General features: G+C 39.1%; 2 protein-coding genes across 3 annotated transcripts; both read left to right on the forward strand.

Annotated features, from left to right (window-relative positions):
* The first annotated feature begins 1392 nt into the window (after positions 1 to 1392).
* Positions 1393 to 13879, forward strand: LOC124531799 (neutral ceramidase-like). Its single transcript, XM_047106326.1, has 14 exons — positions 1393 to 1672; positions 2190 to 2333; positions 2827 to 3003; positions 3077 to 3204; positions 3849 to 4047; positions 4614 to 4820; positions 5339 to 5458; positions 6112 to 6201; positions 6879 to 6992; positions 8094 to 8321; positions 8815 to 8910; positions 9633 to 9800; positions 10414 to 10526; positions 13702 to 13879. The coding sequence occupies exons 1-14, from the start codon at positions 1448 to 1450 to the stop codon at positions 13877 to 13879; spliced, it is 2187 nt and encodes a 728-aa protein (XP_046962282.1). The 5' UTR covers positions 1393 to 1447.
* Positions 13880 to 15481: 1602 nt separating this feature from the next.
* LOC124532121 (triokinase/FMN cyclase-like) lies at positions 15482 to 25227 on the forward strand. Of its 2 annotated transcripts, XM_047106823.1 has the most exons (15): positions 15482 to 15836; positions 17369 to 17519; positions 17991 to 18054; positions 18632 to 18742; positions 19600 to 19688; positions 20020 to 20109; positions 20579 to 20696; positions 21231 to 21358; positions 21952 to 22069; positions 22222 to 22454; positions 22979 to 23141; positions 23504 to 23651; positions 24141 to 24240; positions 24572 to 24699; positions 25112 to 25227. In XM_047106823.1, exons 2-15 carry the CDS (start codon positions 17379 to 17381, stop codon positions 25221 to 25223), a joined length of 1743 nt encoding a protein of 580 aa, XP_046962779.1. In that variant the 5' UTR covers positions 15482 to 15836; positions 17369 to 17378; the 3' UTR covers positions 25224 to 25227. The 2 variants fall into 2 exon arrangements, with proteins under 2 accessions (XP_046962779.1, XP_046962780.1); XM_047106824.1 differs by lacking the exon at positions 15482 to 15836 and having other exon boundaries at positions 17346 to 17519.
* The last annotated feature ends 1992 nt before the right edge of the window (positions 25228 to 27219 follow it).

The raw sequence follows: 27219 nt of genomic DNA on the forward strand, positions 1-27219 counted from the left end.
AGGGCCCCAGCGTAGCTTGAGACGGCTCTGACAGTCTTGATTGTATCTATTGATGGTTTGACATTTAAGATGTTTTTTAATTACATATTCACAACAAAGTTGGAAATAAAAGTAATATAATTAATAAATGGAAATAAATTAAGAGTCGAAAAGATTTCAAGATACTTACAAAATCTTATAAAAAGATCGCTGCACTTTTTAACGTGCAACAACAACAACAACAACTAAAATTCCCACTGCTGGGCTACAGGCCTCCTCTCCCTTTGAGGAGAAGGTTTGGAACATATTCCACCACGCTGTTCCAATGCGGGTTGGTGGAATACACATGTGGCAGAATTTCTATGAAATTTGTCACATGCAGGTTTCCTCACGATGTTTTCCTTCACCGCTGAGCACGAGATGAATTATATAGACAAATTAAGCACATGAATCAGCGGTGCTTGCCTGGGTTTGAACCCGCAATCATCGGTTAAGATGCACGCGTTCTAACCACTGGGCCATCTCGACGTGCATCACGCAAAAACTACTGAATGTTTTTATATGGTAATTGTACAATATTCAATCTGTTTTAGAGAAGGCCTTTGGCTAAATTTTATCATACAGGATAATTAGCCACATCAACACGTGGTCGGTTCTGCTACTAACCTATGTACCTATATCTTGAGATTTATAAAGAATTAAGCATTATGTGATAAAATTAATCACAATATGTGATAATTAATAATCTTCATGATTCACCAAATATTTAGTTATTTTCGAATATTTTTAATTATTATATTGTCAGGCAATGACTATATAGTAATTACAGTAAAGAAATTTAATCTAATATTTTATTTATTAAATAATTTATTACATAATGTTGTAGTGTGGTACACTATGATATACATATAGTGCTAAAAGTTAAACATACTTTGACATACATATATAAATACCTACACTTTTATTGAACTAGTATACATATATTTCCATTAATATGTACACGTTATATATTCATATACTTAGCATATATCTAGATTAGGTATATTATATATATATTTGTGGAGGTAGTGTTTACAAATTTTGGTTTATGGTTTTAAGACTGTTTTAGATGCTCCCAGGAATTAGTGCCTATCACACATTCAAACTCATTATGCACGTGCCATATTTATAAAAAAATAAACATTATTACTTCGATCAAAATCTGTACAAGTGTGGTCTGAGATAAGTGAATGTTTTTCAATATATCAACATTACACAATCTTTAATCTTGCGTTGATCGATGAGGTGTATTTTTTTTTAAATTATAATATCGCTAATTATCATTTAATTATTTGTTATTTTCAAATACATGAAATCGAAGCGAGCACGTTGTTTGGTGTTAAACATTATCTAATAAAACTCTGTAGTATTTTAAGAATATTTAAAAAATCCTTGAAGTTACATTTTGAATCGAGTTCAGTGTAGAAAAATGGCTATACCACTTACTGGTAAACTGGTGATAATATTCCTCACGCTAGCGGTCATTGGTGGTATGACCGCTGTCATTGTGCTTCTCGTAAATGATACCACTGAGGATAACAACACCACCACCACTACCACAAGTACCACAACTCCAGAGCCAGACCCCGGGTTTTTATATCAAGTTGGTGTGGGCATAGCAGATATGACTGGACCATGCGTTGAAATAACTTTTGTGAGTATTTCTATATTTTAATACGTCTTGTAAAAAGCTCGTGAAGTATACATTATTTCCTATCTTCTTATTTATTTCAGTTCTCCTAATAATATACATGTATATTCGTATATGTAATGGTTTAAACCAAGTGGATCTAATGTTACAAATGAATTTTAAACAAGTTTAGAAAATAGTCATTTTCAGACAAAATTTAGTACGTATTTATTTCGTGCTGGGGTCAATTATAGTAAAATTTTATAAAATGTAGTATATGATTTGTTTGTTTCATTACATATATTTAAAATAAAGGATCGTATTTAATTTATTGCAAACATATTAGATATTTGTGGCGAAAGATTTGCGTCGAATGCTAATTTGAACTTCGGGAAATATTAATAGTTATCCATCACTATCAAGGATCAAATATTTTGTCAAGTAAACGAACAGAGTTACGCTTTTCGCTGTTCTTTTTGTGTTTGATGTTATTCTGGTTGTGTCATCGTTTCTATCCTTTGTAATAAGCCCTTACTTTCAGATGGGTTACGCAGAGTTGGGACAGTCAGGAGAAGGAATTCATTTGAGGCAGTTTGCCAGGTCTTTTATCTTTGTGAAAGGCGATACAAGAGTGGTCTTGGTAAACGCTGAAATATTGGCTGTTGGTTACTCAGTCAGACGGCAGGTACGTTTTGTAAAAAGTGTTATGTATGCAGTGATTTCCTCTTTGTCTATAGATTTTATAGTCTTGCTGCTTAACGAACAATAGTGGGTCAGCGAATAGGATTCTTGTGTCTTTACCAAAAATCATGCGCTTCAATTCGGTCAAGCACCAAAGTTCTTGTACTTACATTTTGTTTAAAATTTATCTCGTTCCGGTGAAAGAAAACATGGTGAGGTAACCTTTATTAGATATTAATCGTTTCCAATATGTCCAACAATCACTGACCTTTTTGGGGAAGGTGTCAGCTCAGAAGTGAGACATGAATAGACTGTTATAATAAAATACTACATTCGACACTGCAAAAATTGATGATGTGATGTATTTGATTACTCAATTATACAACTCGCTATGCCAAGTGTTACTTGACAAATACAATTTTTCATTTCACAAAGAAGAAATATACTGGCCAATGTTCAATGGTCATATATTGTTTAAAAATATATTAAAATTTCAGGTCGTTAAGAATCTCCAGGAGCTCTACGGTGATATGTATTCGCTCCGTAACGTGATCATAGCAGGAACACATACTCATAGTGGACCCGGTGGTCACCTCGTGGATTTCCTTCTTGATATTTCCATATTAGGTTTTTCCAAGGAAACCTACGATGCTTATATAGCTGGCATAACAAGGGTGAGTTAAGCAAATGTGTTTTATTGGTTTATTTGTATTTCATTGGTAGCTTAATTCTGATTTTCTATTTTAGAGTATTGTAAACGCTCACAACAATATAGTGCCAGCTCGCCTTATCTTTGGCAAAACTCGTGTTTCGAACGCCCAAATGAACCGATCGCCCTTCTCTTACGAACAAAATCCACCTGAAGAAAGAGCGAGGTATAGTGTATAACAACAACAGCCTGTAAATTTCCCACTGCTGGGATAAGGCCTCGTCTACCATTAAAGAGAGGGTTTGGAACATATTCCATGCCGCTGTTCCAATGCGGGTTGGGGGAGCGTACATGTGGCAGAATTTCGATGAAACTAGATACATGCAGATTTCCTTACGATGTTTTCTTTTACCGCCGAGCACGAGATGAATTAGTATAGTGGTGCTTGCCTGGGTTTAAACGTGAAATCATCGTTTAAGATGCACGCGTTCATACCACTGGGCCATCCGCCTCCCCGAGGTATAGTATAATCAAATAAAATAATAAAATAAAATAGCCTATATTTCCAAATCCAATTTGCAATTAACATATCGTAATCCTTTTGACGTCGAATTATATAATACTAATGAAATGAAAGTAATTAGATAAGTCGAGTCAATTATACAGGTAATAAGGTATGGTATAAATATTATCAAAAGCTGCTAGCATTCTTGCCACCATTCCACGCGGTCATGATTTTTACAGTCGTTTTTTTGTATTATTGCCTAATTCCCATTAAGGCCTTCATGCTAATTCTTCGTAAATTGTTACCAGAAAAAACAAATACTCAATCTAGTCGAAATATATGACCAGTATTTTTTTCTTTTCCAGATACGACACTAATATAGACGACGAATTGATCCAAGTTCGTATCGTGAAGGGTGATGGTAACATCCACGGGGTTATGAACTGGTTCTCAGTGCACGCAACCAGTATGAACATGAGTAACCATCTCGTGTCATCAGACAACCTAGGGTATGCGTCCTTGAAGCTTGAAGCTACTCTTAATCCTGGCAGACCTACCGGAAAGGTGACTTAATTCTTTGTTCAATTTAATATTGCCAATTTTATTGTTATTTAATCATCTTGTGCTTTCAGATTTATTTGTTTAACAAAATAACTTATTAAAATTTCTTGTATTTATGATTGATCTTATGATGAAACCTGCACGTATATTCGAAAATCGTTAAACAGATCTACACATCAACCCACCCCCAAATAATGGGATGGGACGAACTTTTGGCTGTTATGATTTCGCGTCTCATTAGGAGCCGAAAAGGTAGTTGGAAAGCGTGCATTTTAACCGATGATTGACGGTTCAGACCCGGGCAAGCACCACTGAATATTCATGTGCTTAACTTGTGTTTATAATTCATCTCGTGCTCGGCGGTGAAGGAAAACATCGTGAGGAAACCTGCATGTATCTAATTTCATAGAAATTGTACTACATGTATATTCCAACAACTCGCATTGGAACAGCGTCGAGGAATATGTTTCAACCCTTCTTCTCAAGGGGGAGGGAGGCCTTAGCCCAGCAGTGGGAAATTTACAGTCTGTTGTTGTTGTTGTTGTTGTTGTATAATTAAATAATTCCAGCCCAATATAGTAGCTGGTTTCTTCGCATCAAGTATCGGTGACGCGTCTCCCAACACACGGGGAGCGCGTTGTGAGTTCAGCGGCAATGAATGTGATAACCAGTTCAAGATATGTGACCTCTTCGAAAGATGCATCTCCACCGGTCCCGGCGTAGATATGTATGACAGTACTAGAATAATTGGAGAAATGGTGTATAAGGGCGCCTTGGTGAGTAGCACTAAGCTAAGTATAGTATATTAATGAATTTTAACTTAGTGCCTTTTGGAATATCGGGGTATAGTCGTAGCTGTCCTAGCTCTTGGGCCAATTTATCTGTCTTCTATTCTTATCAAAAATATCATTAAAGATAAATAGAAATAAGTTGGCTGAGATGGCCCAGTGGTTGGAAAGCGTGCATCTTAAACGATGATTGTTAGTTCAATTCCTCTTGCCTTGCTTTGTGTCTATAAAATTGATCTTGTACTTGGCGGTGAGGGAAAACATCGTGAGGAAACCTGCATGTGTCAATTTTTATAGAAATTCTGCCACATGTGTATTCCACCAACCGGCATGGAACAGCGTGGTGGAATATGTTCCAAAACTTCTCCTCAAAGGGAGAGGAGGAGAAGGGGAGGAGTAGTTTTTTTTAAATGTTTCAATGTTTGAAAAGCCAAATATTACTTTTCTGGTAAATAATAAATGAAATTTTAAATCAATTGTATGTAACATTATTTTAACGTTTTTAGGAAGTACTCAGTAAGCCTGGCGAGGAGTTGACCGGGGAGCTGGCTGTCATCCACCAGTTCATGGACATGCCGCTGCAGACCGCACCGCGTTACGACCCTGTTCATAGAACCTTTTCTGCGGTATGTATTTATCGAGAAATTGTAGTCGCCTGTGACTATGCTCGCGTTTTAGCGTATTAGTTGTCATGTGTCAGGCCTTTTTTATCGCTAGAAAAACGCTTTACGCGCTTCCCCCACGCGATGGAAGGGGGGGGGGGTGTATGGTGTGTGTTTACCCACTAAAAAACCAGCGGTACCCTCTCCATCTTTCGGCGGACGCCACGGGATCGCTTACGCATGCTACCGTGGCGGTCATGTATCAGACCTGTATCTATATATAAAGATATATATTTATAAAAAAGTAGCCTATGTCCTTTCTTGGAGTTCAAGTTTGCTTCATCAATTTCATCAAATTCAGTTCAGCGGTTTGGTCGTGAAAGAGCGACAGACATACAGAGTTACTTTCACATTTATCATTAGTATTGATATTATAAAAGAGCAGTATTTTTATATTGGACTAAATTGAAATATAAATATAGTCGGTTAAATAGAATCAAAATCAAAATATATTGTATTCAAGTAGGCTTTTATTAGCACTTATGACAACTATTTTAAGTGAAGCTACCACCGGTTCGGAAAGTAGATTCTACCGAGAAGAACCGGCAAGAAACTCGGTAGTTACACTTTTTCAGCTAACTATTATCAATATAAACAAAATGTATTCTTTATTTCAGAACGAAACTGTCGAAGGCTGCGTACCCGCCCTAGGATACAGTTTTGCGTCGGGAACCATAGACGGCGCCAATATATTGAACATCACACAAGTATGTACCTTATAATCCCAGTTTCTGTATTTGATACCGTATCAATTAACAATTTAATAAAAGTAATTTTTTTTAAATACTTTATCGACCGCCATATAGTAAATGGCATCCCATTTAGCGGACATTCCCAAAAGCGGACATATTGCCTGAAGGCATTCTCTGCCAGTCAACCTTTAGGTCAAACAGAAAACCATAGTGCAAATAGAAGTCATGGGAACTGGGGGCTTTCTGACAATGTGTGCTCACGTACGAGTCTTAAAAGTAAATTTAGAGCTAGCTTTCCTAATATGTTCGTATACTTTGTTCCATAATCGGACAGCTTGAACTAAATTAAATAAATATTGGACAACGTCACATACATTACTCTGATCCCAATGTTAGCTAAAGTACTTGTTATGCTATGGAAAATCAGAAGTAACGACGGTACTACATACACCTAGACCTAAAACAACATAGAAAACTAATTGTAAACTACATCGACTCGGAGTGGGTTATCCATAAAAACCGGTGAACACACTACTCGATTACGAAGGTCGTCAAATAACAACTCAGGAACTAATAGTTACTAAGTAAGAAAAGTTTAGTAGATTTATATGATATATCAGACTGTACAATCTTCTAAAGATAATGAAAATATATTCTGCGCAAGTTTGCCATCAAGGGTGTAATTTCTCCAGGGCACGATCACCAATAACACGCTGTTGGACGCAATCGGCGGCATCGTGGCTCCTCCCACGGAGAGCGACGTGGCCTGCCATGCGCCTAAACCTATCTTGCTCGCTACCGGAAGGGTGAGTATCATAAATATCTTGTAAATCGTACATCGAGATGACCCAGTGATTAGAACAAGCACCAATGAATATTCATGTGCTTACTTTGTGTTTATATCATCTCGTGCTCGGCGATGAAGGAAAACATCCTGAGGAAACCTGTATGTGTCTAATTTCATAAAAATTCTGCAACATGTGTATTCCTCTCATTGGAACAGCTTGGTGGAATATGCTCCAATTTTTCTCCTCAATGAGAGAGGAGGTCCTTAGCCCAGTAGTGGGAAAATTACAGGTTGTCGATGATGATGATGATGAAATCGTATTTCACAAAACATTTTGTTACCTAGTCAGTACTATTACCTAGATGTCTGTATAATAATTAGACTGCATGTCCTGACGTACAGTAGTCAGTTGATAAACCGGCCATATTAATATTTCTCGAGAAAATGTCGACAGAAATCGGAACAAACTCGTGTCTGAAATCGAGTCTTTGTTAAACGAAATCACAGACTAGGGCTGGGTAAACCTTATCCAATTTAATTCAAATTCGACGTTACGAGAGAGGAAACAATATAAGTTTACATTCTCGTTTTGTGAAACACCATTGGATATGGTCCTGCGCCTAAACTCTTAAGTGACCATATTGTTAGTGCGCCTGTGTTTATATACATATATACTTGTGTATATTGTTATATCTTATAGTAAGCTAGTTATCGTTTAAATCGTAGCTGAAAGGGATCACCAATAGTCTAGAGCAGTGGTCGGCGGAAAATCTTCTTTATATTAAACATACAAGAAACAGCGTCTCAAATTCAACCTCAAACATTATACTAAAATTTAGATTTCTATGCCCAAAAATATAAACATAATGTAAGTATTATGCGTACGAATTAAATTCTGTATGTTTTAACAATTCTCAATAGCATTTTTCTTTTTTCTTTGGAATATGATTTATTACCATTAATTATGCGTAGGTTGGGCTTCTAAAGTTAATATCATGACTGCGGCCTATACTTTATTTTGCCACCTTGTGGCCCTTGTGTACCAAAACGTTGCCGAACGCTGGTCTAGAAAATGATATAAACAAATCTTATATAGACAAATGAATATTTACCCTTTCAGGTCAACTTCCCGGTACCCTGGCACTCTCGTATAATATCATTATCTCTAATATACCTCGGTGATTTCGTAATCGTGGGCATACCCGGTGAGCCCACCACGATGGCGGGCCGGCGGATGAAAGACGTAGTGGGGGAAGTGCTGGAGTCTCGCGGACTGCAGCCGAGAGTGGCCGTCTCCGGGCTCACCAATGAGTATATCCACTACGTGTCTACTTTCGAGGAATATCAAGTTAGTATCTTTTTAACCACATTGAGTATCATCTGTAGTTTATAGTTCTTTTCTTGTTGGCAGGGCCCTGTGCAAGCCCGTCTGGGTAGGTACCACCCACTCATCAGTTATTCTACCGCCAAATAACAGTACTCAGTATTATTGTGTTCCGGTTTGAGCCAGTGTAACTACAGGCACAAGGGACATAACATCTTAGTGCCCAAGGTTGGTGGCACATTGACGATGTAAGGAATAGTTAATATTTCTTACAGCGTCATTGTCTACGTGTGATGGTGACCACTTACCATCAGGTGGCCCATATGCTCGACCGCCAACCTATTACGTAAAAAAAATACAAGTTTCAAAGGAACGTTTTATCTTTCTTATTACGCGGATATTTGTGAATGTTGTGTATACTAAGTCATAGTTGGCTTATTTACTCGTTTTTCTTTGTAAATAAATGATAATGAATAAATATAATCATAAACATACGCTAAAACATTTTAAATAACAGGTACAACGCTACGAAGCCGCCTCAACACTGTTCGGCCCACATACTCTCAATATATTCTTGCACAAGTTACGACAGTTCACGCTCGCAGCAACAGAGGTAACTACAGCAACACCACACAAAATTTAGAACAAGTATATCTAAGATCTTGCTCCGTGTGAACGCTACATGCGTTGACACGTTGTCCTCGTCTCATATCTGGGAAAGAATGTTAAGAGCCGGTGCCGCTGTGGAAAAAGCTGAAGCACAAAAAGATCTAGATATTGTATAATATTAATTGTATCTAAAGATCTAAATGGTGTCTTATGCGAAGCATCATGAAATGTATAACGCCTCGGCTCATTGCCTCCACTGGAGACAGCGAGGGCTGGTTCCTTTTTGGAGGCCCAGATGATCGGAATTGCGATTCAACGGGGAAATTCTGCTAGCATTCTTGCCACCATTTCACGCGGTCAAGATTTATGCAGTAACTATTTTAAGTTCATATTTGTACACATTTAAGCTTTTAATGTTACTAATTCTTATAATAATGAAGAAGGTAAAAAAATCTTATTCTGATACATCACATACATTACTCTCATCCCAATGTAAGTAACTAAAGTACTCGTGTAATGGAAAATCAGAAGTAACGACGGTACCTCAAATACCCAGACCGAAGGTAACATAGAAAATTAATGAATTTTTCTACATCGACTCGGCCGGGAATCGAACCTGGGACCTCGGAGTGGCGTACTCATGAAAACCGGTGTACACACTACTCGACCACGGAGAGATTTGAATATGAGATAAATATCGGTAATGCTATTGGGTGCTACCCTTAGGGCTCCTCGGTGGCGGCGGGGCCGGAGCCCGTGGACCACGTGGAGAGCGCGCTGTCCGTGATCCTGCCCGTCGTGCTGGACTCCGCGCCGCTGGGCACCAGCTTCGGTGACGTCATCCAGCAGCCGCCCGAGCACGTGCGCAGCGGGGACGTCGTCGAGGCGGTCTTTGTGAGTTATAATACCTGCTGACTTTCAAACAGGATATATTAATTTAAATAATTGTATTTAACTAACGTGACTTTGTATCTTTTAAATGTCGAAAAAGAGTAACTACTGAGTTTCTTGCCGTTCCGGTCTACTTTCCGATCCGGTGGTAGCTTCACTTAATTGTAAAATGACGATTCAAAAGCGCTTGTAAAAGTCTACTTGAATAAAGTTCATTTTGATTTAGATTCATTTTAATCTCACTAGTTTGTATCAGACTACTAAAATTAATTTTGCCACATTGACATCGCCACTAACGTTTATATGATTAGACAGTGTTTTGTAATGGTGATAATGTTAATCTCAATGTTTTCAATTAGCGTTGAAGAATTTTGAGTATTGCATTCATTTGTGTTGTAACGCATACATCCGATAAAATATCAGGTGTAAAATTAGGCATCTCAGTTGGGAAGGATCATTGAGAGATGAAAATGGGTTATTAATTGATTATTTTTTGCGATTCGAAGCAGGTTGATTTTTTCGTGTTCCCAAATTCCAAGCAATATACCAATAGCAATATAATATTATCCTGAAAACTATAATACTTGTTTCAATTTTATTAATAATCTTTATTCAGGTCGGAGCAAACCCTAGAAACGATCTTCTCCAGGAGTCCAGCCATATAACGGTGGAGCGATTGGAGCTCGGCCAGTGGGTCACCATCGCCACCGATGCGGATTGGGATACTAAGTTAGTGAACAAATTATTCCTTCATTAAATATATATACGACTCGTGCGTTTAGAATCTTAACGGAAACTCCAATGACAGGAAAATTCGGTATCAGTTCATGTTACGTGGCTTACTGTCCTCTCTGGTAAATGGTACGTGATATTGATCTTTTGCTTTGTACCGGTGCTGGGTCTGAGGTAGAGTTAAGGAAGTAAAAGTGGTAGTGCCACGCTGTATACCTTCGGGTTACAGCCGAATGGGCTGGCACGCCCGGGGAAGTACCACTCCCTCACTTAAAATCGGCGTAAAGTGGTAGCTATGCTACCGCGTTTCGTCCGGTAAGTGAGAGTTCCGGAGGCCCAATCCCCCTCCCCCCCAAAACTTGATGGTTGTGCAGAATTTGGTAAAATTACCCCAGGAGGGTACTATCAGCGACAGCGGTGGAGATTCCCTCTCTGAGCATCCATGCTCAGGCCATACACCACCTGAGCAGGGATGCCCAGGCTGCCCTCCGAATTCTGGGGGGGGGGGGAAATTTTGCGCTCGCCACTGTTCGGGACAAGCGGAGCAGGCATCATAAGGCAACCTCGCTGTGGACTTCTGCAACATAAGGGGACTCAACTCCAACCTCAACGCCGTACCATCTGGAAACGGCGAAGCCGGCCTTGCTCTTTCTAACCGAGACCCAGATATCTTCTCCTGCCGATACGACTTTTCTTTCGTACCCTGGGTACAAATTGGAACATTCCTTTGTACCACGAGCTGGGGTATGCGTTTACGTCAGAGATGATATCTGTTCTCGACGCCTCGGCAGCTTTGAAGGACAGGACCTATCGATTATCTGACTGCGTGTAGACTGCGATGACCATCCGCGAATCTATGCGTGCCTTTATAGGTCCCATAGCGGTAATGCCGAAACCGACCGACTGGTTGAGCACGTCCAAATGGCTACAGATTCCGTGCTGCAGCAGATTCCATCCGCAGAGATCATTATTCTGGGTGACTTTAATGCCCACCACGCAGAATGGCTCGGCTCACGCACCACCGATCATGCGGTTAGATTTGTTCTGGACTTCGCTCTAGCATATGATGTGATCATACACCTTCCCTGTTGGACCTTCTGCTGACTTCGCATCCGGATGGCTATCAGGTTATCGTCGATCCCCCTCTGGGCTCGTCTGACCACTGTCTCGTCCGGAGTACAGTGCTGGTTGTGCGGTTCTCACGGCCTCGCTTTATTGGGTGCCGCCGAGTATGGCACTACAAGTCAGCAAATTGGGATGGGATGTGGTCTTTTTTTGCATCTTACTCATGGGGGCAGATTTATTTCTCGCCGGATGATCCGAACGCTGCTGCTGACTCTGATGCCGATGTGGTGCTTCAGGGTATGGAACTTTTCATTCCTTACTCTGCAGTACCCATCGGTGGCAAGTCCCAGCCTTGGTTTGGTCGCTTCTGCAAAACGGCATCACGCCGAAAGTGGGAACGCTATCAAACCTGGGCTAATGCATCTGCGTCTCGTGATGTAAATACCAGCGCATTCAAAAAGGAATATAAATCTGCCTCTAGGTCCCTTAAACACGTGATTGCTAGGGCGAAGACGGAGTACATTGGCAGAATTGGCGAAAGACTGGTGCGTCTCCCTTTAGGAACACGAGCATTCTGGTCTCTCGCTAAGGCTGTCTTAGGGAATTTCTGTCAGCCCTCTTTTCCATCTCTGCACAGGGACGGTGAGTCATTGGCCCATACTGCGAAAGAGAAAGCTGATCTTTTCTTCTTCTTCTGATCGACTCTGGATGACCAAGGAAAGTCTCCACCAACAATTCCGCGGTGTGATACCACGATGCCGGAGGTTAAATTCCGGCAAAGTGCAGTTCGTAAAGCACTTCTTTCCTTGGACATTCATAAGTCGAGCGGACCCGATGGTATCCCTCCAATCGTGCTGCGGACATATGCTCCCGAGTTGGCACCGGTCTTAACGCGTCTTTTCCGGCAATCCTGCACATTAGGCGTCGTCCCGAATTCCTGGAAGACAGCTTTGCTGCATCCGATCCCTAAAAAAAGGCAACCGCTCAGACCCGTCCAATTATAGGACTATAGCCATAACCTCCTTGCTCTCCAAGATAATGGAGTCCCTTATTAACTGCCAGCTCCTGCGGTACCTAGAGGAGAATCAGCTGATTAGTGATTCCGATAGCCGCTACAGGTAGTATCGGAATACTTAGCGTTGATATTTCGAGCCTCGTTCAGTTCCGCGGTTAATTGGAAGGCAAAGCCAAATTGGCTTCAAAAAAGCTGGGCGTGCTCAGCAAGGCGAGACAGTATTTCACGTCGGCCCATCGCCTAAAACTTTACTGAGTACTGCTCTCACCTCTGGGCGGGTGCTCCCCAGTACCAGCTCCTCACGGGCAGCTCACGGGGAATGTTCCGAGGAATTGTTCGGATTAATCCCGGCTGCTGAATTTCACCTTCGGACATCTCGCCAAAATTCTAAGTTTCACCCGCACCACCTTGATGACAACAGCGCGATTTCTCAGACATTTTCTGCCTCGCACAACCACTTTGTGGAACCAGCTTTCGCCGGCGGTTTTTCCGAACCGATCCTTCAAGAAAAGAGCGTACACCTTTTTGAAAGGCCGGCAACGCACCTGCAAGCCCCCTGGTGTTGCAGATGTCCATGGGTGGTGGTAGTCACTTTCCATCTCCTGATCGTTTGCCACCAATGACATAAAAAAAAAATAAAAAAAAGTAAATGCTTTAGGTGACAGTTAATAAGAGGTACCAAAATGCGAAAAAGGGTTTCAACTATAACGACCCGTGAGATAGAGCCGAGATGGCCCAGTTGAGCTGAGATGGCCTAGCTGAGCTGAGATGGCCCAGTGGTTAGAACACGTGCATCTTAACCGATGAATGCGGGTTCAAACCCAGGCAAGCACCGCTGTATGTATATATACTTAATTGTATTTATAACTCATCTCATGCTCGGCGATGAAGGAAAACATCGTGAGGAAACCTGCATGTGCCTAATTTCATCGAAATTCTGTGACATGTGCATTCCGCCAATCCGCATTGGAACAGCGTGGTGGAATATGTTTCAAACCCTCTTCTGAGTGGGAGAGGAGGCCTTAGCCCAGCAGTGGGAAATTAACAGGCTGTTACTGAGATAGAACAGCATGGACAATGCTCTACTCGCAGGTTCGTGTGGCAGCGCGAGTCGACAGCGCTGGGCACGAGCGCGGCGCGCGCGCGGTGGGCCGTGCCGCGTGACGTCATCGCGGCGCCGCACCGCCTGCGCTACCGCGGCGCCGCGCGCTCCGTGCTCGGCCACCTCTCGCCCTTCCACGCCGCCTCGCGTGCCTTCACCGTCACGTAGGCGCCTCTGCGCTCACCTGTGCGCGCGCGCGCGCGCGCGCGTGTGTGTGTGTGTGTGTGTGTGTGTGTGTGTGTGTGTGTGTGTGTGTGTGTTGATTGAGCATCTGCCTACCCTGGGTACTTGTGACCGATATAGGACTTACTAAATACGTGTATCGTGTGTGGAGGACGTTTCTATTCAGTAGAAATGAGACGGTAGATGGTATTTGTAAGGTTTGCGTGTGTGTGTGCAATATAAGACTTACTAAATACGTGTATCGTGTGTGGAGGACGTTTCTATTCAGTAGAAATGGGACCAAATGATAATTTGGTAATTATTTTATCGTATTTGTAAGGTTTCTGTGATCAATTGTATGACATATTGATTTAAACAAATGAGTAATTGTAAATATCTTGTCGTTTATTGTTATTAATAAATACGTTATTTATATAAAGCTTGGTTTCATTAAAGCAAAATACACCGATCAAAACTTATATTATTCTAATCTTGTCAAAGACAATGAGGTTCTGCCATAGACAATTTTACTGCTTTGATAATTTCATAATACTAGAAACTCAGTGGTAGTTTGAAGTTTAAAAGTTGGGTTTTACACTACCCTCATAGTGCCAGACTGGTGCCTGACACGAAAACAAAAATAAAAAGAAATCACGTTATCGAAATGATTTTCTAAACTTGTCATTCATATGTTTAGAAAATTGTGTACGGAGTACATAGTTTATGCAAAAATTCTATACTGGGGCGGTATTTTTTCAGCACTCGTGCGGCGCTAAGGTTGACTTCCGCAGTATATTCTTAACAGATGAATCCAGTTTAAAGGAAATTCAGATAAAATGCACTCATTATTCATTCGAGTTACCTCAGCACCAATAACTCTATATACTAAAAGTATTAAGTACCCGAAAATAATAAGCACATTCAAAGGGTTTATTACAGTTTTCTTCTCATTTTTATTCAATAATGGGATAAAGGACAGAAGATAATGTTGTCTTAAATTTTCGCGATTATTATAACACATTGAAATAAAACTAGTTATAACGGATTTGAATTGCGTATATTAATTATTTTTGTTCGTGGTCACGGGTAGAATATGGTGGCATTTGTCTATTTGAAGAACAAAAGAAATATTATTTACAACTACCGCCAACGATTTCTCAATTGGTATCTTGAGTAACGTTCCGGTTGCACGCAGAAGGCACTAACTGTATCTTTAGGTCTTGCAGTCTGTTGGATTTGGGATTTTAAATTTTTAATAAGTGGATCCCAGGTGTTAGAAAGTCTCCAACCATCTTCTCTATTGAAGTTCGGATGTTTTTGAATTTCAATAGCCTCGCGTATCATTCTAGGAATGAATCTGTGTTCTTTAGCATGTTCACAGACTGCAGACTTTGAAGAACGCCTATTTTTGACATCTCCTATATGTTCCTTGACCTTTATAACTAAAGGACAGAAGATATTAACCAGCTAAGTTATATAGTCGCGCAGTTGATAACACGAGCTCGTAAAATTCCCTTATTGACAACGCAATTGCATTGGATATTCACATTCTTCAACAAAACATATCGACGGTAAACTATTTTGTGTTTTATATATATCGTCATAAAGATCGTAATTAACTGACGATTTAATGAACTTACTTCCTTTTGGCATTCAAGAACACTTAGTGTTCATTTTTTCGATCTATTCTTATGTTATGTAGTTTATGTTTGATTTTGTATTTAAGACATCAGTGTCATTGAATTTTAGGTACATACATACTCACATGAATGTATACATAAAAAATAGTTTAAATTTAAGCGTGTTGTTTTGTGCCAGTGTTTAATTTTAGGTGTTTGTTGTGTACAGTGTTGTTATAATATTAAATTGTTTGTGACTAATTACAATACTCCACTTATTAGACTAATTAGTGCCTTATTACTTTTACACCAAACCGACCTTTGCGTCACTTCAAGGGCGTTTAGTAAGTGTCTTATTACAGCAATAAAATGACAGCTGTCAATTTTTTTTTTAATTTTTTTCGCGACTAAATTGGCAAATGGTGATTTCAGTGTATCGTTGTGTATTCGATACATTAGTGTCGATGAACATAATCATTAATGTTTTGTTAATTGTTATGAAGATGTTACTAATGAGTTAGACATACATAAATTTCTTGCTATCTTTTGTGAAAACTGTATACGAGAAAGAGATAGCAATATTATTTCTGACAAAATTAGGAAACGTCAAATAAATATAAAAATACCTACTAACTTTTTAAGCTGAAACATTTATTCTTTGAATTTGTATTTCAAATAATATTTCACATTATATTATACATTTAATATTCTATTTTGTCTTAAAATTATAAACGATAAGTTGTACCTTAATGTTTATTATATTATTTAACACTATTAAATTTATACTAATATTATAAATAGTAACATTGTCTGTCCATCTGTTGATTATATTTATTTATTATGCCACACTGTATAAATATCATTACAGGATTGTGTCCCAATTCGATATTACAGCACTTTAAAAAAAAAAAACAAATTTAAAATATCTATCTGTCTATCCATTTTATAATATAATATTAAATTTTTTATGATATATTCCAAGCAGCAATTATTGTGAGTTCACTCTTATATATTATCTTATATGCTTAAGTATTTCGGGATCGAATCACTGAACTAATCGGTATGATATTTGAACCTTAAGAAAGGCTTACCTTCATCAGGCACACCAGACGACCTAGAAAACGCGAGCGAAGTCACGAGCAACGGCTAGATTTTGATAATCAATACAATAAAATGATTTTTTTTATAAAAATAATACAGATAATATATATAACGTATGTTTAAAAAAGTTTTATTTTCTTTAAGATAAAATGTATAATCTCGTTGTGGGTCATAAACTTTAGCCTGTTCAAGATAAAATTAGTGATATTTACGTAACTGATAAGATTCTTTGTCAGTTCAAAACACCGGTCCTTGTTTATTATTAAATTTTTGCTTGGTATAGTGATATAATCGCTGAAATAAAAATTAATTTCTACTAGGAAGTGTTAACATTGATTAAAATTAAACAACCACTTAAGTAAGTTTATGCAATTAAATTTAATTTATAAAAGGTAAATTATTTATGATTTGGTGTAACATTTAAGTTACTATTGATCGTGAATTTTTTATTATATATTAAGTGTTTTTTTCGAAATCGTTCGTCCGATTAACTTTTCTTTCCAATAATGATGAAGTAGTGATGAGTTTAATTACCCAAATACTAAAATAAGCAGAACAATTTTCATTTATTTATTTAACAGTTTATTAAAATTTGCCAGATACAGTACAGAGATAAATATATAAGTCACAGGAAAGCAAAATTTAAAAGGTATGCTTATCCCTATAAGAGATTTTCCCAGCATACCCAGAAGAGTGAAAATAGACAGAACAGTGAAAGGTAGACAGGCAAGAGTTTACAATTACAAAATTTTCGATGGTCATTTAATAATTTTAGGTTATAAATAATGGCTTCTTGCAAGCCGATTACGAAGAAAGTGATCAACTCCCCGGATACATGTGTTGACGACAACCTCCGTGGCGTCGTGGCTCTGTATCCCAAGCTGCTGCTGCATCCGAAGCATCGCGTTGTTACTCTGAGGAGAAAGGTGGGTAGTATTGTTCCATACTTACATATCTGACGTCATCTCACAAGTAACATTCTTTCCAGCCATATCATCTTTCACGTTATCTATCCATCGTTTCTTTGGTAGTCTCCTTTCGCTATATCCATCCATATCATGCTCAAGACCTTCCATACAATATGTTCCTCATTCCTCCGCATAACATGCCCATACCATAATAGCCGCCTTTCACGTAACTTCTCGGTTATCAGTGTCACTTTCAAACTTCCTCTTGTATACTCAATTCTTACTCTATCCACTCGCGTTACACCACATATTCCTCTCAACATTCACACCTCTATTCTATTCGTAATTTAACTGTAACCAAATCCAGTGACCTGTAACCTAGAAATAATTGTAATAATTATTTATTTAGCCAAAGATCTAATCAAGACTTTTTCAAGGCCAACAAATTCATATCATAATACATTACAAACAGGAATTTTATATTTTCAGGATGATTCAGGGCGGGTGGCGGTTCTCGGCGGCGGCGGCTCCGGTCATGAACCTTTCGCAGCTGGTACAATTTATAAATAAACTGATAATACACAATTTAATATCAAAATGAGATCGCATTTTAAAATATACCTTATTCAAAATATTACAGCTGTGTTAAAAGCATCATCTCATGCTATATAATTAGAGTGTACGATGTAGACGTTATGATCGTGTACTGTACTGTTCGCTTGCTAGCGCCATTGTAATGGTTTGCTTTGCTGTATTCCAGTTTAAATAGTATGTATGCCAGTGTATTGCAGGACAAAGTTTACAGGCAGAACTTTTATATATCTTGAAGTGTCAGTGTGATCACTATTCAATTCTTAGTTTAATGGCTTTTAGTTGTGCCGGCAGGGCACAGATTATTTCGCCAATGTCACGTAGGATGGAGAAGACACGAATGAGATTGATCGGTACTGTTGAGACACTAAACTTGAATTGAATTTTAAAGCCAAGAATATCAGTGTGTTTACTCACTGACACTTCAGTGCCAGGCTATCTTCTACGGATTAGTCATCCTTGGGTATAGTTGTCATTAAAAGGACATCATCATGAATGTTTAGATCTACTTCTTCCAATAACATGCTCATAACACGCAGGTCTCATCGGACCGGGCATGCTGGATGGCGCGGTGGCGGGAGGCGTGTTTGCGTCGCCCCCAACCGGAAACGTGTTGTATGCAATCACACAGCTTTACAAATACAATTCAGGTATTCAATAAATTCTGAACTATTGAGTCAACAAATAATCGCATCTTTGTTTCCGTGGCGAAGAATGTTTCGTCTTTAGGTGAAAGGAATGAAAATGTGGCTTATCCATCCATTGGTTGAATTTGTTGAAATTTGGGAAATTCATGCCCAATTTCATTAGATTTCCTTCAGTGATTTGGTCGTGAAAAAGCATCAGATATACAGAGTCACTTCAGCATTTATAATATTAGTACAGATTGTTTTCCGTTTGTCATGATTCCATGAGAGAAAGTTTAAAAGGATCACGGAAATCCTGTTAATAAAATTATAAAGCGATATCTTAGGAAGTCACGACATTTTTAAAACAAAATATACAAATGTAGGCGAAGAATATAATATTAAAGTAAACAGTAAATAATTCGCTGCTGATTCTTTATTACAAAGAAGTAAATCGTTTTTTTATGGCTTAGATTGGCGGACGAGCGTATGGGCCACCTGATGGTAAGTTGTCACCATCACCCATAGACAACGACACTGTAAGAAATATTAACTATTCCTTACATGGTCAATGTGCCACCAACCTTGGGAACTAAGATGTTATGTCCCTTGTGCCTGCAGTTACATTGGCTCACTCACCCTTCACACTGGAACACAACAATACTTGGTACTGTTGTTTGGTGGTAGAAGAAGTATAACATATGTGTGGGTGGTACCTACCCAGACGGGCTTGCACAAAGCCCTACCATCACGTTGGTCCAAGTCTGTAAGTTTGCACGGGCTGATCTACCATCGAGTTTGAAATAAATATTTATAATAAAGACAAGCGTAACAACTCAAATTAACTATTGTGTAACTATTTTGATATGTTTAACTTTTAGGTGGAGTTCTAGTACTTCTAGGAAACTACACGGGAGACCGGCTAAACTTTGGTAAAGCTTTCGAAAAGGCTAAGAATGCGGGAATTAAGGTTATTTAAAGTATTATTATAAGAATTTTATAGATAGGTCCAAATTTTTATTTAAACTACAAAACGAATATATAGCTAAGTGTTCTATACCGTATATTAACTTCTATGAATCGTCTAATTGAAGGTCAAATTATTGAACCACAAATTACCAGCTGTTCTTAAATTCACGCCTTTTTAATAGAAAATAAATTTCAACGTCGTCAGCTAATTTTATTTGAAAATTTAAAATTGATTTATGATATTCTGAAATATATGATTCTAGATTAAGTAGAAGTTAAAAAATAAGTGTAAAGTGACTCAAAAAATATTTACTAATTGTATTTTTTTTCAGGTCGAAGGATTTATTGTTGGGGAAGATGTGGCTTCGAGTCAGAACAAAACGGGCGGCAGGAGCATGTGCGGCGAAGTCTTCCTGTATAAAGTACTGTTGATTTATTTTAAAAACAACCTATTCAAACTGTTTTATTGCTTTATTCGTAACTAGCGACCCGCCCCGGCTTTGCACGGGTACAATCATGATGATAAATACTAGATTTATATAAATATTAGATTTTGCATACATGAGGATAGCGATAAGTGACTGTTTTGTGGTAACGACTGTAAGTAAATGTAATGATGACTGCGATATAAATACCTTTATGCGTATATTACAAAATGTACGAAAGTCCAAAGGTATGGCTGAAATAATATCGCACTTTATTCCCTGTTACTCTCCATGAGTAAATGCAAATCGCTACCATTGAAGATACAAAAGCAAGATCAGTGCTTTAATGTTTCCTCAAAAGTACGATATAATTTGGCGACTTCAAACTTTTGATTATAATTTCTTCGCAGTGAAATGACTTATGAGCTAATTAATGATCATTTTGTAAGTCTTCTTGTTGTTTAAGTTATGTGGTGCAATGGCGGCGGAAGGCCACGACTTGCTATCAATACGCGACATGGCATCAGAGGTTAATAAAAATATGGCTACCCTCGGAGTTTGTCTAAGTGCCTGTTCACTACCAGGTAAATATAAATATATATATTATATCTTCTCTTTATTTTATTGTGGCTTCATCTTTATATTACGTACATAAGAGACATTACATTTACATTAATACCTAAGGTGGCGCATGGGCGATGTAAAGAATGGTTAATATTTCTTAAAGCACCATTGTCTATGGGCGCTGGTGACCACTTTCCATCAGATGTATATGCTCGCTCTTAGTGGACCTATACCATAAATAAAACATTTGAATCCAACACCGTTCTTCGCCCGACTTCACCCAGATCCAAATTATTGAACGAAAAGTGATATGATATAAATATAACTTATATCCTTATACTTATATGCATTCAATAATAAGGTAGCATTTACTAACGAACTTTACCTTTTTATAGTATTCGTGTAGATACAAACAGACTTTTTGAATATTTAAAAAAAAAGAATAATTGCGCACAAGAAAGTTGTGTTCATGATTTCCAAACTCAGCCAACTAACCAATATAATAATTATTGATCAAGTTCGATCAACCAAATAATTCACTGATTATAAATTAGGTCAGCCACCTCTATTCGAAATTGCGCAAGATGAGATGGAGCTCGGAGCGGGCGTGCACGGCGAGGCTGGAATCGAGAAGTTGAAAATGGGTTCCGCCAAAGAAACTGTAGTTCTCATACTCGATAAGGTAGTCTAAAATAGTAGTAGAACGCGTGCATCTTAACCGATGAGTGCGGGTTCAAACCCAGGCTAGCACCACTATATATATATATATATATATATAGGTGTGCTAAATTTGTGTTTATAATTCATCTCGTGCTCGGCGGTAAAGGAAAACATCGTGAGGAAACCTGCATGTGTCTAATTTCATCGAAATTCTGCCACATGTGCATTCCACCAACCCGCATTGGAACAGCGTGGTGGAATATGTTCCGAACCCTCTCTTTATTAATAGTCAATTATAAAATGAATACATGCGACAGAATTGGATGCTAATCATGTAATGAATTGATTAAGCTCAAAACTATAGTACATATATTACATTTCAAGGAATCCGCAAATTTACTGGAAACTCACGGAAGGTCTGGTTTCCAGAGATCCCTTAGTTGGCAGAAACTGTGTACTGGGCAACATAACTGGGTACCATAGATTGACTCTTCACAAACTCGCCAAATGGCAATATTTGTATTTTTCTAATATTTGTGGTTATGCTATAAGGAAAGTAAAATTACATTTATAGTAAATACATTATAAAATTCATTTTTTTTATTATTATTCCAGATCGTAGCTCATCTCAAACTACAGCCCAATAACCGAGTGGCAGCCATGATAAATAACTTGGGCGGGACATCTCTCTTGGAAATGAACATAATCGCTTCAGAAATTAGCGATTATTTGGGTATGAAATATGTCTAACCACAATCGTAATACCTTAGATTATATATTTGAAAGAACACCATAAGAGATTGGCTTTATATAATAAAATAATATGCTTGAAAAGTCAAGTAAAAAAACTATGGAGAAATTATTTGTTAAATATTTGCTTAACAGATCGGAAGCAAATAAAAATGGAACGTATTTATTCCGGCCACTTCAAGACGTCTCTGGAGATGCATGGTTTCCAAATTTGCCTTTTGAACCTGAGTGGGGAACGTGGGGATTCGTGGCTGCGTCTCCTCGACGCGCCTTCGGGAGCCGGGGGCTGGACCGGTTGTGATTTATCCATCGGAGGGCCAGGAGCCTCGGCGGAAGATGATGATTTGCCACAGGCTGGTGAGGGAAAGGTGTGAACAAAGCTCGTTTTACCGACACTGAAAATATTTTACATATTTATTATTTATATAAATCCAATCCATATTTGTGAGATAAAAATCAAGTCACCCTTGTACTTTTATCATAACTCATCAATCAATCAATCCAACTCATTTTCATACTCTCTCGTGATAAAGTGGGTCCAACTAACATACCAAACATTCTAACGAAAAACAACCATACTCGATGGTGCGATGTTCCGGTTTGAATTGCCACATGAAAATATATAATCATAAATCCAGTGGTTGGCGTAAAATGTATTTTCTCATTGCGCCGATGCTTGTGATCGAAAGTAATTACTGCTAATCATAGTTCGTACGTATTCATTAGACAAACATCGTCACTGGAATTTTAATTCATAAGTTTTTAAGAAGGATATTTAGTCTGGTCAGATAGTCACGTGGAGAGGCAGATAGATGTAATTAAAAACTTATCTTATTCTTGTGTTTCAACACTTATGATGTAGTCGTAAAATAATAGAATGTTTTATTTATAGATCATTGCCGGCCCCACTCTATCTGTCCAAGAACAGGAAGTACTTCGTAAAAGTCTTCGCGCTGCGTCAGCTGTGTTGGTGGAAAATGAGGAGCTGCTGAACAGACTGGACTCCGGCTGCGGAGACGGCGACTGCGGGATTACACTCAAAAAGTTTGCGAACGGTTTGTTTTTATTTCAAAAATTTTGGATCATATATCAAATCGTAGTAGCTAGTACCTATTGTGTAAAACGTTTTCGTAATTCTTGTTAGTTTTACAAATAATGGATACCGTATATAAGATTTTTACGTGATTAGGTATTATTAAGGAAACAGTTATTAATTACGGGATATTTACCAATTTTTTGATTTTTATCCATTGGAGCTCGATATTTCGACATTATCTACAAATCTTGTTCACGAGACTAAACATGGTAAATATCCCGTAATTAATAACTGTTATAATAAAAATAATCGTTCATTTAAAATCTTATATTAGGGAAACCTCTCGAAATATGTCTTATTTTAACTAACCTGTTTTTTTAGCGGTTTTAAAGTATTTGGAATCAGCTTCGTTAGAATATCCCTCTAACGTGATGTGGGAATTATCGGAAATGGCGGAAACAGACATGGGGGGAACGTCAGGAGGAATTTACAGCTTGGGACTGTCAGCTGCGTCGCAAGCTTTATCAAAGTGAGTGCAATGTGTTGTGGAACTTAACTTTAATTAAATACAGATACGCTTATATCTTTTAAACGACTAAAGAGGTTTTAATGTAATTTTGACAATAAATATTAAAAAGCTGTAATTATTATTTTTACGTCCTAATTTCCACCGTTTCAATTACATCTGAAATGTACATGTGTCCTACCATCTATTATTTGTCTATCTCCAACTATCCATCAAAGGACACTAATTAGTGTAAATTGCACATATACAACAGCATTGTAAATCTGTTTATTTAAAAAGAGCAACTATGCGAGTTTCTTGCCGTTTCTTCTCGCTAGAAGCTGCTTTCCGAAACGGTGGTAGTATTTAATTGTTGACGATTCAAAAACGCTACATTGTGAAGTTTACTTGAATAAAATTGATTTGATTTGATTTTTTATCTATATGTCATTTTTTAATTCCAATGAACTTTAAGGGGAAGTGAAGTGTAATTACTCCCTAATGTTGTTCCAGGGCTAAATCCAATGACAGAAGTGCGTGGTTGTCAGCAATGTGCAGCTCAGCGACCGCAATTTCTAAGTACGGGGGAGCGGAGCCGGGCGACTGTACTATGGTAACACTAGCTTGAATAATTGTCTGATAGTAAAATATGGGTTGTTTGTGGAATGCCATGTGTCTTGTGTGAGATATATTTTCTGAAGCGTTTTTTCCAAACTTGGAAAAATACATGGATGTTTTTTAAGTAGGTTAATTTTTGAATTAAAAATTAATTTTTACTTTTAGATAACATAATAATAATTGTCCATTGAATTTGTCAACGGCTCTGCGTTAAGCCTTATTATCGGTATTTGAGTCGTCGGTAGTTCCTCGGTTGACAAGTCTAGTGTACTTTTCTCGTTACTATTATATTAAGTACGTTTATAAAAATCACATTTCGTATTCAGCTGGACACACTGCACAGCGCTGCGTTGGCGTTTAAAGAGAACTTGGGAGCTGACCTCAAAACTCTTCTTCTAAAAATCGAAGAAGCAGCCGAGAGAGGAGCAAAAGCTACCGCGGATATGATTCCAAGGTACTTTCTTTATATTTTGGCTATATATTATATTTTATATCTCTTGTGTAGTATTTGTATGTGTTTTCTCTAAATTCTGTAGCCACCTAAGAAACATTATATTGAACGTAACATAAATTGATGTCAAAACGTAATAGTATTTGGACAAATTGACATAATTGTTAAAGATATGGGTACCTCTTCCTTTCTATGGCTTACCTTAAAATTCTTTTTGTCTCTCGAGATTTTGACACACTCCACATTATTATCAAATTCTTGTAGCTCATTTTTTTACATGTCATTCAAAAGTAAATTTGATGTTGTTAGAAAACATTTCCATCGATCCATGTTCCGATGAGAAGAACATAAGTCACAGTAACAGTCACAGAAGTTATATAAATATTTAATAATATAACGTGTCACATTCTCGCAGAGCGGGTCGCGCGTCGTACGTGTCGCTCGCACACTCTCGCGGCGAGGACGCGGGCGCGCGCGCGCTGGCGCTGCTGCTGCGAGCCGCGCTGCGCACATGCGCGGCGCTGTAGCCACACACACACACACACACACACACACACACACACACACACACACACAGGACTGAATCATTTTAATACGGACAGAATAATAGGCACTTGTTTATATAATATAGGAGTGTGAGTAAACGCAGCATTCCCTACTCCATAGCTCTAGCAGTTTGACAGGACGGTAATCCGACACAATTGGAGAGACGTCAGGTGCAGAACCAACTTCTTTCCGAGGAATATAACATGACTATTTCCTTACTTTAAAATGCAAATGTGAATATCTGACAATATTAAAAATAACAGTAAGTTAGTACTACACTGTCGTAGTCAATACTCTTTATACATTCAATGACTCCAAAAATGGTGATCGTTAACAAACGAATGTTAAATGACAATGAGATTGTACATCATATATATATGAGATTGTACATCATATATTTATAAGTGGTAGTGCCACGCTGTATACCTTTGGGTTACAGCCGAATGGGCCGGCACGCCCGGGGAAGTACCACTCTCTCACTTAAAATCGGCGTAAAGTGGTGGCTATGCTACCGCGTTTCGTCCGGTAAGTGAGAGTTCCGGAGGCCCAATCCCCCTCCCCCCCAAAACTTGATGGTTGTGCAGAATTTGGTTAAATTACCCCAGGAGGGTACCATCAGCGACAGCGGTGGAGAATCCCTCTCTGGGCATCCATGCTCAGGACGTACACCGCCTGAGCAGGGATGCCCAGGCTGCCCTCCGAATTCTGGGGGGGGCAATTTTGCGCTCGCCACTGTTCGGGGCAAGCGGAGCAGGCATCATAAGGCAACCCCTACCACCCTCGCTGTGGACTTCTGCAACATAAGGGGACTCAACTCCAACCTCAACGCCGTTCATTACCATCTGGAAACGGCGAAGCCGGCCTTGCTCTTTCTAACCGAGACCCAGATATCTTCTCCTGCCGATACGACTTTTCTCTCGTACCCTGGGTACAAATTGGAACATTCTTTTATACCACGAGCTGGGGTATGCGTTTACGTCAGAGATGATATCTGTTCTCGACGCCTCGGCAGCCTTGAAGGACAGGACCTATCGATTATCTGGCTACGTGTAGACTGCGATGATCATCCGCGAATCTATGCGTGCCTTTATAGGTCCCATAGCGGTAATGCCGAAACCGACCGACTGGTTGAGCACGTCCAAATGGCTACAGATTCCGTGCTTCAGCAGATTCCATCCGCAGAGATCATTATTCTGGGTGACTTTAATGCTCACCACGCAGAATGGCTTGGCTCACGCACCACCGATCATGCGGGTGGATCTGTTCTGGACTTCGCTCTAGCATATGATCTGACACAACTGGTCAACTCGCCAACGCGAATACCGGATGTGGAGGATCATACACCTTCCCTGTTGGACCTTCTGCTGACTTCGCATCCGGATGGCTATCAGGTTATCGTCGATCCCCCTCTGGGCTCGTCTGACCACTGTCTCGTCCGGAGTACAGTGCCGGTTGTGCGGTACTCACGGCCTCGCTTTGTTGGGTGCCGCCGAGTATGGCACTACAAGTCAGCAGATTGGGATGGGATGCGGTCTTTTTTTGCATCGTACCCATGGGGGCAGATTTGTTTCTCGCCGGATGATCCGAACGCTGCTGCTGACTCTGTTGCCGATGTGGTGCTTCAGGGTATGGAACTATTCATTCCTTACTCTGCAGTACCCATCGGTGGCAAGTCCCAGCCTTGGTTTGGTCGTTTCTGCAAAACGGCATCACGCCGAAAGTGGGAACGCTATCAAACCTGGGCTAATGCATCTGCGTCTCGTGATGTAAATACCAGCGCATTCAAAAAGGAATATAACTCTGCCTCTAGGTCCCTCAAAAACGTGATTGCTAGGGCGAAGACGGAGTACATTGGCAGAATTGGCGAGAGACTGGTGCGTCTCCCTTCAGGAACACGAGCGTTCTGGTCTCTCGCTAAGGCTGTCTTAGGGAATTTCTGTCAGCCCTCTTTTCCATCTCTGCACAGGGACGGTGAGT

This window comes from Vanessa cardui, chromosome 8, assembly GCF_905220365.1.
Source record: "Vanessa cardui chromosome 8, ilVanCard2.1, whole genome shotgun sequence".
Taxonomy (NCBI): domain Eukaryota; kingdom Metazoa; phylum Arthropoda; class Insecta; order Lepidoptera; family Nymphalidae; genus Vanessa; species Vanessa cardui.

Coding starts and splice junctions, on each gene's coding strand:
- LOC124531799 (XM_047106326.1), top strand. CDS start 1,448: ATGGCTATACCACTTACTGGTAAACTGGTGATAATATTCCTCACGCTA. Junction 2,334..2,826: donor GTTACTCAGTCAGACGGCAG/GTACGTTTTGTA, acceptor TTAAAATTTCAG/GTCGTTAAGAATCTCCAGGA. Junction 3,004..3,076: donor ATATAGCTGGCATAACAAGG/GTGAGTTAAGCA, acceptor TTTCTATTTTAG/AGTATTGTAAACGCTCACAA.
- LOC124532121 (XM_047106823.1), top strand. CDS start 17,379: ATGGCTTCTTGCAAGCCGATTACGAAGAAAGTGATCAACTCCCCGGAT. Junction 20,110..20,578: donor GCGAAGTCTTCCTGTATAAA/GTACTGTTGATT, acceptor TTGTTGTTTAAG/TTATGTGGTGCAATGGCGGC. Junction 20,697..21,230: donor AAGTGCCTGTTCACTACCAG/GTAAATATAAAT, acceptor ATTATAAATTAG/GTCAGCCACCTCTATTCGAA.